Source organism: Gobio gobio, assembly GCF_949357685.1.
Source record: "Gobio gobio genome assembly, chromosome: 24".
In the NCBI taxonomy this organism is placed as follows: Eukaryota; Metazoa; Chordata; class Actinopteri; order Cypriniformes; family Gobionidae; genus Gobio; species Gobio gobio.
The window spans coordinates 31,202,488-31,217,729 of record NC_137120.1 but is presented as its reverse complement, the minus strand read 5'-3'; the positions used below and the strand labels follow the sequence as shown (position 1 = coordinate 31,217,729).

At 36.7% G+C, this 15,242-nt stretch overlaps 1 protein-coding gene across 1 annotated transcript in view; it reads right to left on the bottom strand.

The window, feature by feature from the left end:
* ell (elongation factor RNA polymerase II) overlaps nucleotides 1-15,242 on the bottom strand; it is a 48,791-nt gene that overhangs the window by 11,328 nt on the left and 22,221 nt on the right. Inside the window, exons 3-5 of the mRNA XM_079808569.1 lie at nucleotides 7,796-7,917; nucleotides 1,538-1,701; nucleotides 371-612 (exon numbers count right to left, since the gene is read on the bottom strand). Of these exons, the coding sequence (XP_079664695.1) occupies nucleotides 371-612; nucleotides 1,538-1,701; nucleotides 7,796-7,917 (528 nt within the window). The remainder of the gene's footprint in view (nucleotides 1-370; nucleotides 613-1,537; nucleotides 1,702-7,795; nucleotides 7,918-15,242) is intronic.

Sequence of the window (15,242 nt, the reverse complement as noted above, 5' to 3'; positions counted from 1 at the left end):
TTAAGTCTTGGCTTTCTAAAAATAAGAGTACAAGAGCTGTATTTCAACACCAGTGCAGAAAAACAAACACTACAATAGCGTGCTGACAGCCTCTGTGTATTATATGCTTTGGCTTTACGCAGGCCTGAGTGTCTGTCTATGTATTGACAAATGTGTCTAGGTTGAGTCATTATGTCTAAGTAGAGGTCAAGAACATGATTTAGAATGGGCCATACAAACTAAACTAGTCAAACCCAAACCATAACTTTGACAGATGTTCCATACCTGCATACTACTTGTACTATTTTTACAGCATGCAGTATGTATATCGTGTTTTAGTATTTATGTAACTGAAAGTTATCAGTTAGTATCTCTAGTGCTGGTTACGAACCTGTTGCAGGAGGCTGTCCAGTGTCTCCTTGTCCTGAGGAGACAGGCCTTCTTTCGTGAGCCGCACCAGCAGTTCGGGTTTGCGGTAGGGCTTGAGGGCCAGTAAATGCACTAGTCTTTCCCTCAGCGGCCGCGGCGGGCTCTTTTTCTGACTGCTGGAGATGATAACCGGCCGCGAGATCCGCCGCGACGGAGCCACATCGGACACACCCGTTATCGGCTTCCGGATTTGTACACGCTTACCTGAATAGCGAAGGGAAGAAAGTTGGTCAAAATGGACGTTAATCTCTTGAATGAGTATTTATTTCTCATGTGTCAACATTCTTAAATAGCTTATTTTTTTTCCAGAATATTTCAACATTTCGCTAAATATTACGGCCTAATATTAGATACAAAGTATAAGGGTGATGTGTGATGTCTGATTTCTTTTAAGCTTTGATGATAACTACATTTCACAATACAAACACTGCAAATTACTTTTAAACCATCAACAGGCTCTATCAGTTTCTGTATTTTTTTTTTAATTTTTATTAAAACTTATCATTTATAATTAAAATAATTTATATGATTAGAAATGTATTTTTGAAAAAATATATATAATTAATACAATTTATTAGGATTAAGAAAACAATATATTGTCCACATTCAGAAGTAGTTTTAAATACAAATATTTAAAATACATAAATTACTACATTTATATATTTGAAATAAAATCTGAATAAATTAATTGTTTTTTTCCCCAAATATAATAAAACATTTGTAATTCATGGTATCTGCAGGTTTATTAAATTGTAAGTTAAGTATTTTAAAAGACTTTTAAGACCTGCACAAATAAAAGTAATCCCATATAGGCAGGGTAGGGCAAACTGAGGATCAGTAGGAAAGATCTTTGTCATTAAACATCTTTGGTGAAAGCTAGTGTTTGGTAATGATAGTTTTGTGCAAGTTACTAGAGTACCCTGTATAATATTTTTTTAGTGAGCACTGGAACAGACAGCTTCATAAATTATGTAGCACGCTGCAGTTTCAGACTTGTGGCGACGAACTGGCTCTAAATCCCACCCCTTCGCTTCAATCTGTCTGTGCACCATGTGTAAACAGATCGGTTCTTCCGCTCAAGCCTTACAGGAACAGTTGCATGCATCCAAATGTGGCGGCCCAAACCTACCCACGTATCTCCCGCCAGGCTTGATGACGATGGCTCCACGGCTGCGGGTCTCCTCCTCGGCCTGAGCCATGCTTTGCCTGGCTTTCTGGTAGGAGTCGTCTGTGGCGCATACCGTGATTTTGTCCTGGATCCCTCCCAGGCAGTCCAGCTGTATGCTCCCTTCACTGGACAGAAACCAAGCCCGTCAGACACTCCAAATGGCACCGACTACGCCACCTTCTCACCAGTTATCCATATTTCAAATGCGTTGCAATGGCTCATTTACAGCACAGGTGGTTGGATGGGCGTTCTCTAAAAGGGCAACACCTGTAGAGAGGTTCCTTACGAGCGGGCTCATCCACCCTGAAACCCTGCGAACTGCCTTTGATCTGCTTGGCAATATTAAGTCTCAAAACTCGGGATCACAGTTAAGCCACACTATGCCGGAGCAAAACAAGAAATTGTGTTTTCTGAAGCAGTCAAAAGGAAGCCCTGTATAATTTAGCCGTTTTGGGGTAATGTCCACCAGACATATTTTCGGGGCTACATAAGGATATATTTGAGTGAACAAAAAAAAAAACACTGAATATGCATTTGGTCTTGAAATGTTTTGTGTAAGCTAGTAAATTTGTTGCGATGCTTTGATGGCTAGGGCTACAGATACATTTAGAGAACTTCATGGAGAAGGTTTATAGTGTACTGACAATGTTAGTGGGGTTGACTAGATTAGGGCTAGTTTATCTAATTTTTCTGACTTTGTAGGGTTTTCACAAAAGTTTTATTTCAGTTAAAATATCGAATGTGCATAAATATAATTGTAAGTATCAAATTATGGAAACATTAAAGCTAAAATATATATATACTTATACACTCAAATTAAATTAAACTACTGATTGTGGTCAGTAAATTTCTCTTTTTTTTTTGAAAAAAAAATACTTATTCTGAAAGGATGTAATAGATCAAAAGAGAGAGTGTAAAGTTTAATGTTCCAGAAAATTACTATTTTAAATAAATGCGGACCTTTCTATTCAAAGAGGCTTCCTCAAAAATATTAAGCAGCAAAGCAATTTTTTAACATTCATAACAAGAAATGATCACCACATCAGCATATTAAAATGATTAGTAATAAGTAATGATGATGAAAATACAGCTCTGCCATCACAGGAATAAATTACATTTAATATATTACTAGTTTTAATATTTTACGTTTTTTAATTATAAATTATTGGTTACACTATTTTACGGTGTCACTGTTACAGTGTAATTATATATTTAAGTACTAAGTAATATTAATTAATTATGTGTACTTACTATAGGGTTAGGTTAGGGTTTGGTTGAGAGTTAGTTGCATGTAATTATGCATAATTTACTGTTATTACTATGGTAAGTACATGTAACATCTAACAAAGACACTGTAAAATAAAGGGTTACCTAATTATTTCACACCATTACTTGTTTTTTATTGTTTTTACTGTATTTTTGACTAAATGCAGCCTTGGTGCTTCTTTGGCCTTCTTTCAATAAAAATCTTAATGGCCCCAAACTTTGGAACAGTAGTGTATATTTTTCAGGGTCTCTGCAGGTTTTATGAAGGTAAATGTCAGACCTTTTTAAGACCAATTATAGAAAATACAAGGAATAAATTAAAGAGAGCATGACAGTCTCTAAATGTAAATGTCTAAGTGCAAAATGAGTTGTATTAGTGACACTTCACAGTTTGAAAATACAAATTTCCAACAGATCTCCATAACGTTAATTAGGGCTGGGTGATTTTTCAGATTTTTTTTTGATTAGTTCAAATGTAATGTTTTGCCGCAATTTTATTATTTAAAAAAAAAGAAAAAAGAAAAAATGGGAGTTGAACTTTCTTACTTAAGCGCCGCATTTTTAGAATGCCGTTTTATGGGTTAGACGCTGCTAAAGACACGAGACACGAGTGTAACAGACACGTACAAACATCTTGGGAAAATCTTGTGAAAGTGATTTTATGATTAAAACAAGAACAAATATCTGCCAATGTGCTCAAAAATCAACTCAATTCAAATGCAAGTAATGTTTATACCCAATAACAGATATTTGTTCTTTTTTATGCATAAATTGACTTAATTTTGTAAAATTTCTCAGAAAACAAGACTTCATTTCTTCATTTTGCATTTCAAATAAATGTATCTTCATTCAAGGTCATTTTGAATTTGTACTGGAAAACAAAATTCCTGAGGAAGAACAGTTTTTGCAGTGCATGGAATTTAATTTAAGGCCTCATGAAATCTGTTGTATTCATTTAAAATTTCTGGACTGTTTAAATTGTATTTAATCATTATTACCGACTTTCATCTTTGGAACACAAATGAAGATATTTTTAATGAAATCGAAAAGATCGTCTCTCCATTGATTAAAGAGATCCTAAAACTATTCTACGAATCAAGCAGTATTTAAAGCTACACTGTGTAACTTTTTTAGTCTATTCTTAGCTAAAAACACTTAGTTCTTTCAAAAATATATGTGCTCATTAATGTATATTTACTTCTTTCAAGTAATAAAGTATTCTCGTAAGTTTATAATATGCCATTGAAAATACATAAGGTAATGGGATCTAACGGTGGTCGCCATGTTGCCCCTCCATCTTGAAAGTACATTAGCCAAAGAGGGACATACCCGTAAATTCAAGCTTCGCCTTTCGCGTTTTAACCGGTTTTAACACTGTGCGCGTCAACTTGTTCAGACTTGTCTGGTGCATGCGCAGAGAGTTTTCATCTCAGCAGCTCCAGTAACAGAGTTATACGGAGTTTTCCTGGCTTGTTTATTCCTCAAAAGTCTGTTTTTCCTTGTGTGGTATTTCTGTGCGTTAATAACTCCGTAAGTAATAATAGTTATTGTCATTGTGGATGTGTTTTAGAGTGTGTCATCATGTAATTCAGTTGATGTCACATCAGAAGTATTTTTGTGTCAACATACAATAGCGTAATGCTCACCTATTTGAATAGTCATTCAGTTATTAACAATGTTTATTCGTTTATAGAAAATATTTGCTTGTAATGTATGTTGATGGAAATATGTATCAGGTCTGATCGGCATATTAACACTTGTTATACAGAGCTAAACCTGCGCACACACTTTTGTAATCCGACACCGCTTGTTAGCAGCAGCGGCGGCAGCTCCGCTCCTTTTAATGCAGCTGCATTTAGCGCCTATATATGGTACAATAAGCTCTGGTTTACGGTTACATTATACAAATGTAACTTATAAGTAGAGTTATACAGTTCTTAACTGTGTATATTCTGTCATGTCATTATCATGTATATTTACCATCCTAATTTGTTCTCTCACAGAAACCACATTTATGTACATATCCATGCAAACCTGTTTATGCCTTGCAATTGGATGACTGAATAAACATTACTATCATCAAAGTTCACTCTGGATTAGCTGCAGTTCTTTCTAGCCGAATAATTAGGCCAGTTGAGTTCCAACCATCCCACTGCGCACAGAATATCCCACAGGCACCGTGTCGAATGTGGACGAGGTCGAACTGGAAGCCATATTAATCTTGGACTAAATCGGCCACCGTAGGAGTTAAAACGAAATCGGAATTGAACAGAACAGAAACTAAAATTCACTGGATGGTCATATACAAGTTCACCACTAGATGGGGGAAAATATCACACAGTGTAGCTTTAAAAAAGGATAACAGAATTGTCTTTTTTTCAACAGAATTTAAGACCCATGGAAACCCTTATTTATACAATAAAAATTTGTTTTAAAGGTCAACTGGTGAGTATAATTTTTTTTATTTAAATAATTAACTAACAAAGCAAACTAAACTGGCATCTCACACAGGAGTCATGTGATCTAATGGTTAAAGATATAGGCTGGGACTATCCGCTACGTCACCCATCACTGCTTCCTGGTCCAAACGCTCTACCAGATCCACAGAGAAAAGACAAACAGTGCTAATAGACTCATGATGTAATGTAATACTACCGAAAAATTATAATCCTAACCTTTATCTTCATATCGAAATCCCAGATGGCCAGACAGTGATTCATCTTTTATAAATCATTAAAATATTCGAGTCTGGGATGCTGTGAACATGGAGACTATAGTGTACACCAAACGTTTTTTTAAAGGCTTAGCTTAGATGTGTAATATGAATAAATAGTGCTCATAAACGGCTTTTGCGATAATATTCTCAAGTGAAGCGTGTAGAGGCTTGGACCCGGAATGGGCATTCCTTGCATCATGACTTTACAAGTGGATAAGCTCAAACCCCAAAGGGGTGATCCACAATTCAAGGTCTTTGTAATCATTGTACAACGATCTCCAATGCACCTTTGAGCGAGCACTTAACCCCAGGCTGATCCTGGGAGGCCTGTCCTTGTAAAAAAAAGTGCACTTTCATTGGACGAAAGCTACAGCTAAAATGACAAATTACCTAATTATGTGGTGCAACTGGCTGAAGATAGTGAAAAGTTGGACTAATTAGTGGTGCTTGCCTGTAAAGGCGAAGCACACTATTACTATTCTGTGGGCTTATTATAGATTTATATAGTATCTTATTCTTCCGTAGAAATTTCGGCACGCTACTCCTCCCGCACCGTTTGTCACACACCCATGAATGAGGTGTCAAATCGACCGGCTTATTCGGGAATAGTGTGCCATGACTTTTCTAAGGGATCGGGGGTACGATGTTCGCCCCAGGGGCCAAAAAGTAGCCCAAAAAATCCCATGCGCTTTGCATTGGGACGAAATTTGACCCCTCGTAGCTCCAAGCGAGGATTTCGTAGAAACTCATGTGTCACCACATTTGAAGAGGCTGACAGGCCCTGTAAGATGACACATCTCAAAGGGGTGTGAGTTGTACCCCTGGGGCGCTAGAGCTCTCCAAAATTCCTCAAATTTTCCCATTGACTTATAATGGGGAGGGACGTCCCATAAAACTCATGCGTTTCTCTTACTATGGGAAATTGCATAGGGATTTTGTATTGAACATAGCTCTGGCTCACAGTGTCTCAGAGACAAGGGGTTGGGCTCAATTTACTTAGACAGCCAATCACTATCTCAGGATCATTGTGACCCTATGAAGCCACACCCTAGCAACCATTTAGAGCTCCCTAGCAACTGATCCCATAGACTTCCATTGAACAACATCAAAGGGATATCTTTGGATAGAAGTGTCATAGAAACATGAGGGTGGGTTTGTTTGACTCGGGGCATCAACAGCCAATCACAAATCACCTTCAAAAGTTCCTAGCCGTGCCCTAGCAACCATTTTCAAGCACCCTAGCAACCCAAATCCACAGAGGGATATCTTCACATCTGAATGTCATAGAGGCACGGGGGTTGGTTTATATCGTTCATACTGACAAGCAGCCTTTGGATTATTGTCATTGGATGATGCCAAGCTACTCCATAGCAACCAAACAAAGCACCCTAGCAACGGTTTACCAAGACCTATATCTCTGCCTCAGAAAATCATAGAGACATGGGGGTTGGTTTATATCATTCATACTGACAAGCAGCCTTTGGATTATTGTCATTGGATGATGCCAAGCTACTCCATAGCAACCAAAAAGAGTACCCTAGCAACCGTTTACCAAGACCTATATCTCAGCCCCAGAACATCCTACAGACATGTGGCTTGGTTTTTTTGCATTATCCGGGTGGCGAGTTTTGCCACGGCAAGCACCACTCACATTTTCTTCAGGAAATGTACATTCTAGTTATATGAGAAATCCAGTCACAAATCTACAACAAATGGTTTTGAATTGGCCTTCTGTTCTAGATTTGTTGTAGAAAGAGCACTATAATTGTTCAGCTACAACTTAAGATAAAAAAAGACTACTATCAACTGACTGTGATGTCACAATGCTTTAATAAAGCTTGTGGAATGAGAAAGAGAATCAGATAGTTCACAAGAGCATGTAACATCTGAACTTCAGCTGACCCTTTGATCTTATTGGGAACATGGGAGGACATTAACTGCAAGTATGCATTCCCAGTTTCTTCCTCATTTGGTTGGACAATTGGCCAAATTCAATTTATTCTCTCTGTTCTGGTGTTCGTCCAGAGCTGAACAGTAGCGGGAACAGAGAAAGGAACAGATGGCGCTTGTAATGATGCGATCACAGAGTTTTTAACGTTGCCTGACAAACTCAGATGACATCAAATAAACTGTTTTCATGGCAACATTTCCTTTCCAAAGACAAATTAAATTGTTACACTACTTTGAGATGGCAGGAATCTGTCTGAATAAAAGATGTGGTTTATTTTCTTTCTTACCTTGTAATGTACTGCTGAATGCAGTCAAAGCTGCCCTGGGGGTTGTCCTTCCCCACATTGGACAGGTAGAACGTAAACGTTCGCAGCTCATTTGGATTCTCTGACTGCGGTATTGAGATTTTCTGTTGACAGAGGAGAAGAGCAGCCAACATAAGCATTGAGACAGACAAGAGAGAAAACCCTGTTTAAAGCAGCTGGATAGTACAAAATGGATTACACAGATTTACTTCTATAAAAGTAAAGTACTATTTTTACAAATGAAATAAATTAATAAAATACATATACATCATATATATATATATATATATATATACACATATACATACATACATACATACATACATACATACACACACACACACACACACACACACCTAAAGAATTATTAGGAACACCATACTAATACTGTGTTTGACCCCCTTTCGCCTTCAGAACTGCCTTAATTCTACATGGCATTGATTCAACAAGGTGCTGAAAGCATTCTTTAGAAATGTTTGCCCATATTGATAGGATAGCATCTTGCAGTTGATGGAGATTAGTGGGATGCACATCCAGGGCACGAAGCTCCCGTTCCACCACATCCCAAAGATGCTCTATTGGGTTGAGATCTGGTGACTGTGGGGGCCAGTGAACTCATTGTCATGTTCAAGAAACCAATTTGAAATGATTGGAGCTTTGTGACATGGTGCATTATCCTGCTGGAAGTAGCCATCAGAGGATGGGTACATGGTGGTCATAAAGGGATGATCATGGTCAGAAACAATGCTCAGGTAGGCTGTGGCATTTAAACTATGCCCAATTGGCACTAAGGGGCCTAAAGTGTGCCAAGAAAACATCCCCCACACCATTACACCACCACCACCAGCCTGCACAGTGGTAACAAGACATGATGGATCCATGTTCTCATTCTGTTTACGCCAAATTCTGACTCTACCATCTGAATGTCTCAACAGAAATCGAGACATTCAGACCAGGCAACATTTTTCCAGTCTTCAACTGTCCAATTTTGGTGAGCTCGTGCAAATTGTAGCCTCTTTTTCCTATTTGTAGTGGAGATGACCCCACCGGGTACCACTCTTCTGCTGTTGTAGCCCATCCGCCTCAAGGTTGTGCGTGTTGTGGCTTCACAAATGCTTTGCTGCATACCTCGGTTGTAACGAGTGGTTATTTCAGTCAAAGTTGCTCTTCTATGAGCTTGAATCAGTCGGCCCATTCTCCTCTGACCTCTAGCATCAACAAGGCATTTTCACACCATTCTTTGTAAACCCTAGAAATGGTTGTGCGTGAAAATTCCAGTAACTGAGCAGATTGTGAAATACTCAGAACGGCCTGTCTGGCACCAACAACCATGCCACGCTCAAAATTGCTTAAAATCACCTTTCTTTCCCATTCTGACAGAGATTGTCTTGACCAGGACCACACCCCTAAATGCATTGAAGCAACGGCCATGTGATTGGTTGATTAGATAATTGCATTAATGAGAAATTGAACAGATGTTCCTAATAATCCTTTAGGTGAGCATTATATATATATATATATATAATGCTCACCTAAAGGATTATTAGGAACACCTATATGAGAGATCAAACCTGTGTCACCCATGAGTTTCACTTTAGTCAAATTAGTTTTTCTAACTGCAAATGTACTTTGATTCCAAGAGTTGCGCTTAACCTCTTAAAACAATTGAGGTTTGGGGCCCTCGGGGCCTTCTATAATATCCTTAATGTGCAACCATACTGAGCAACCTCCGGCTCCAGCAGCCTTGACACAGGTGTTTGAGCAGAACACCTGAGAAGTGTCTCCTGCTCTTCTGCTGAGAGCCAAATTACACCCATCAACTGAGCAGCAGCAGCTGTCAAACACAGATGCAGTGATGAAAAGCAGGGACAGTAATTTTACAGCAATTTCCAGAGACTTGTTTTGTGTGAGTGGCAACTATGCCTGTCTTGTATTTTATTTTTTAATTTCTTATTTAACAATAGAACTGTATCTCATCCTAAGAGATGCGCAAGAACTTGGACATTTGACATTATGCAATTAATAGGAAATCTCCTTAAACTCTCTAAACAGCTAAATCATAGCTTTAATATGGGGGATGGAGACAAAATGTTTAAATGTATATATTTACACATTTTTATTATTTGTAGAAGTCATTTAAACTGTGGAATTGTATAAATGTAATTTAAAATAAATGAAACGTATTCATTACTTCAATTTAATTTATTAACCTTATTTTGTATAATAACAATAACCAATTTTATATCATTAAAATATTTAAGTATATTATAAGTATTAGTATACTTATTTATTAGTTTTATCAAAATAACTTTAATAGTAGGTTATATAATTTAAATAATTTAAATTGACACTATTTTCATAATTGATTAATCTTAATTTCTTCTATTAAAAATCGATAAAAATACAAAAATTACATTAAAAAAAATGTTTCAGTTAATTTGTTTTAATCCATTAAGTAAATTAGGTATTGATTGTTTTTATAGTTATTAATTAGTTGTCGATTATCGATTAGTATATTCAGCATTATACAATTATCAGTTTTAAATAAAGAGACTTTAAAAAAAATATATATATTTGTATTAAGTATTAACTACATAAAACTAAATTATTAATAAATATTTTAGTTAGATTATATTTTATTTACATTGTGTCTAAATAGAAGTCATTATATATATATATATATATATATATATATATATATATATATATATATATATATATATATATATATATATATATATATATATATATATATATATATATATATATATATATATATATATATATATATATATATATATATATATATATATATATATATATATATATATATATATATATATATATATATATATATATATATATATATATATATATATATGTATATGTATATATATATATATTTTTTTTTTTTTTTTTATATGTGGCGGGTAATTTCAAGCAATAATACATAGCGCCTGATGAAGGATCTGATGGTCGAAATGTTGCATATGTTTATTAATAAATATTTTGAGCAGTAAATTCATGCGTGTACTCAGACGGCAATGGTGGTTGATTACCATAGAAGTCAAAGTGACCTGGCATTAGAGGTAAAGGTGCAGATGGAGCGAGTGGCCATGATTCACATAACGTTTAAGGGGCCCAGGCTAAGAAATGGAGGATCCCTGCAGAGGCTCAGTGAACAATAACGTGACAACGTACGCTGAGCACTGGCTCTGTTTACCCAGGGTTCCTTACACGTGTGTGGCCTGCAGGTGGCCGACTATAAATAACAGCCAGTGTCCGAGGCTCACACAGCCAGCCCGAGGGCTCCCTCGGCTCAACGCTTCACTTCGCTGGCTCACACGCCATTTTTCACACTCCAACATGAGATATTCAACAAGCAAAGACGGCGGGTCCATAAGCTCTGCCACTTACAATCACTCAGTGGTGTCGCTATAAAAGCTGTTGATTTATATTAGCACAGTTGCGGCTTTTATTTTGTTGCGTTCTATTATTGTCTTGGCTGAGACATTGCAGTTTAAGAAATACAAATTGCAATTCATAGCTTCCTCATTCAGAAAACATGACACAGCTGCTAACCTCACTAGACGCGCTGCTCCGTCAATGATAGAGAGGAAAAAACCCACAGAAAAGAGAGGAAATGCTCTCGAAGGAAGAGCTTGCGTCACAAGGCTAAAACATGACGCACTTTAAAGTACAAAATCCAACATGATTAACAGTCAGTGCAAGTAACTTTTTAGTGTAGGGTGGATTACAGAGAAAAGATAGAACACATAGAACAACTACAGCCCGAATCCACTGGAGAAACCATCTGAAATGGTTTGTTTTTCCCAGGATTCAGTTGTTCTGGCCCTTAATGATGAACTGATCTTTCCATCTTAAAAGGTATATAACCCATAATGGGTTGTTGATATTAAAATTAAACAACTTTGTCTTTGTTTAAGTCTTTTAAGCTCACCAAGGCTGCATTTATTTGGTTAATAATACAGTAAAAACAGTTATATTGTGAAATATTAAAATAAAGAAATTTTAAAAACATTTAAAAATGTAATTTAATCCTGTTATGGCAGTCACATGATCCTTCAGAAAGCATTCTAATATGATGATTTGCTGCCTGCAACATGTATTATTAACAATGTTGTAAACTAGGGCTGGGTATTGACACAAATTTCGGGATTCGATTTTGGTTATTTATATCAGGTACAGTACATGACAATTTTTTCAAAGAAAAAAAAAAAATCTCTCAACTAATACTGTAAACTATACATGGAAGTCAGTTGCTATAATATTAACGGATTTGTATACAAACACTTAAATTACACTCTGAAGTTTATATAAGTTATAATACTAACTTTACAATTAAATACTTCTACTTTTTTAAAAATATAAACATTTAAATGGTGGATGTCATAAAAACAATGAAATTAAATATTGTTCTTAAATATTGAAGAATATTAAAATAATGAATATGGTGCACGTATTTAGCAAAACACATTTTTTCTAGATATCTTTCTAACGAGTTTATGATCACTGAATAAAGGTTTTCTGAGGTAAATGTGACGTTATGTGACTTTGTTGACATTCACACACTGTTTTATTGATGCCTTTCATCGGTTGAAACCCTGATTGAGCGATTACGAGTCATGATACTCATTTCGGTAAGTTGTACTGTATCTTAACATTCTTCATGTTTATTTCGTGCTGTAACTGATATTAAAGCGGAGGAGATGATCAGTTGACGCAAGCTTCTGTTGAACTGAGCGATCGGTCAAGCCACATAAAACAGCGCCAAAGCGCTTAATTTTTTTGTAATAAATGGACATAATTTGAAATCTGAGAGTTTCATATAAAAAGTAACAAAGCTTATTGCAATTTATTGAATGGGAGGGGCTCTACAATGTTCTGTTCATTCATCAACTGAAAACAGGATGACTAATCAATATTGGTTCGTAAAAATGAGAATCAATTAAAATTGGGAAATCAATATTTTTTTACCCAGCCCTATTGTAAAGAGTGGTACTGCTTAATATTTGTGTGAAAACCTTGATTTTCTAACCTTTGATTAATAAAATTCAAAAGATCAGCATTTATTCAAAACAATCTTTTGTAACATTATAAATGTCTTGTAATATATTATAATGTCCAATTCTCACTATTAAAGCAGCACTAGGTAACTTTTCAACCTTCATAATATATTTCCAAACCTCTTGTGATAATACGTCGACTTACAATAGGTTGAATGACACGTCTGCCATAGCCTGACGGGGTCTGTATCGTTTTTAATCGTACTTTTAAACTTCGGGCTTCGGGTAGTAACCCGAGAAAAAAAAAAGAACTACAAAATTTGACGGCTTTACGGCATATACGTCACTTCCACCACCACCCCCACTTCCTTAAATTCGGACGTGCGAGCCCGAGCCCAACTATCATTTGTTTGCCGGATGTTAGTCATGGCCGAAGCAGCAAAGAAAAAAAAGAAAGCAAAGGTTTTGTCGGAGGAAAGCAAAAAGAGGAAACGAGAAAGTGATCGGATTAAAGGCAGGACGAGGATCAACATTGGGCCAGCGTTTGCTCGTTGGCGTGATCTGAAGGAGGGGCTGCTACATTCTTGCAAGTAAATACATAAGATGTACAAAATCCTATTTTAGGATACCCAACATGTCTGTGATATTTGTTTATTTGTCTTGCCTCAAGCTATAATGCAAATCGATTTTTCAAATTTGCAGATTCATCTATGGTAGCTTGATATTGTAATACTGACGATGTATGGTTATTACCTCACTCAAGCATTAAATTGAAGTATCATATAGATTCTGTAAAACGATAACCAATAGACTAGGCTACTATAATGACGCTGGCTTGTAAACGTGAGCATCGCGATCATTTGGCGTTTGAAAAAAATAAAACCCATGAAATTATATTCATATGACATGCTGAAACATATGCCACTGTACCTGGGATGAAGACATTTCACACGCGACACAAGCAGAACACCTGCATGTGAACTCCATAGACAGGTGAACTCCTCCTGCAGTGTTATCATGGTTGTCATGTCAACAAATGCACGTGCGATGCATCCACTGATGTAAGATGACAAAAGTTTACGAGAGTAGTAGAGGACAATACTGTTTCCCAACTGTAGGGGGACCCCGACAGCAAAAACTACCTAGTGCTGCTTTAACTAGTTACTTATTATCATGCATATTACTAGGATATTGGCCATTTATTAGTACTCATAAAAGCACATTATTGATATGACCGTATTCTACATCCCTTAAAGCTACACTGTGTAACATTTTTAGTTTATTCTTAGCGAAAAACACTTAGTTCTTTCAAAAATGTGCTCATTAATGTATATTTACTTCTTTCAAGTAATAAAGTATTCTCGTAAGTTTATAATATGCCATTGAAAATACATACGGTAATGGGTTCGAATGCGGGTCGCCATGTTGCCCCTCCATCTTGAAAGTACATCAGCCAAAGAGGGACATACCCGTGAATTCAAGCTTTGCCTTTCGCGTTTTAACACTCGATGGCACCGTGTCGAATGTGGACGAGGTCGAACTGGAAGCCATATTAATCTTGTACTAAATCGGCCACCGTAGGAGTTAAAACGAAATCGGAATTGAGAGGAAGAGAAACTAATATTCACTGGATGGTCATATACCTTTTAACCGCTAGATGGGGGAAAATATCACAGTGTAGCTTTAAATCCTACCCAATACCTACCTAAACTTAGCTATCTTACAAACTATTAATAAGCAGTGAATTTGGAGTTTGAGGCAAAAGTCGTAGATAATAGTGAATACGTGTTCCCCATAATGTGTTACCAAATATCTTCACTTTGGATCAATTTAATGCATCCTTGCTGAATAAAAGTATTCATTTCTTTAACTCTGGACTTGTGGTCACTGAACCATTGCAAAACACTGAACAAACCACTGTCTTTTGGAAAAATCTGCCAAAAGGTTATGAATCAACTCCTCACAAGCAGTGAAAGAGAGTGACGTTACTGGAGTTTCCCCCAGCCTCAACTAAGGTCCACACTAGGAACAAAAAACTTATTTTGGCCATGTGGCGGGCCCTCTGCTCCTCTGAGAGGATGCTGCTCATTCCTGGTCAAGAACTTTGCCTTGCTTTTTCAGAAAGATCAGGCCGTCCACGTAAAGCTCATGGATGCACCTGCCCTTTGAACAAAGGTCAAAATCTGCAGCTGTGCAAATTTCAACCCAGGCAATTAAACATTACCAATGCGAGGCTGATGGGCCTGCAAGACAAACGCATGTTGTGTTGAACATGTGCGACCGCCTCTCCATCCGTTCTGGTGAGCTGCAGCCAAAAAGCATTTAAAGGTTTCTCAAGCTGTCGGTCTGCTCATAATATGCCACAAAAGCTCTGATACAGCTATAAAGCAATACAGCTTTAA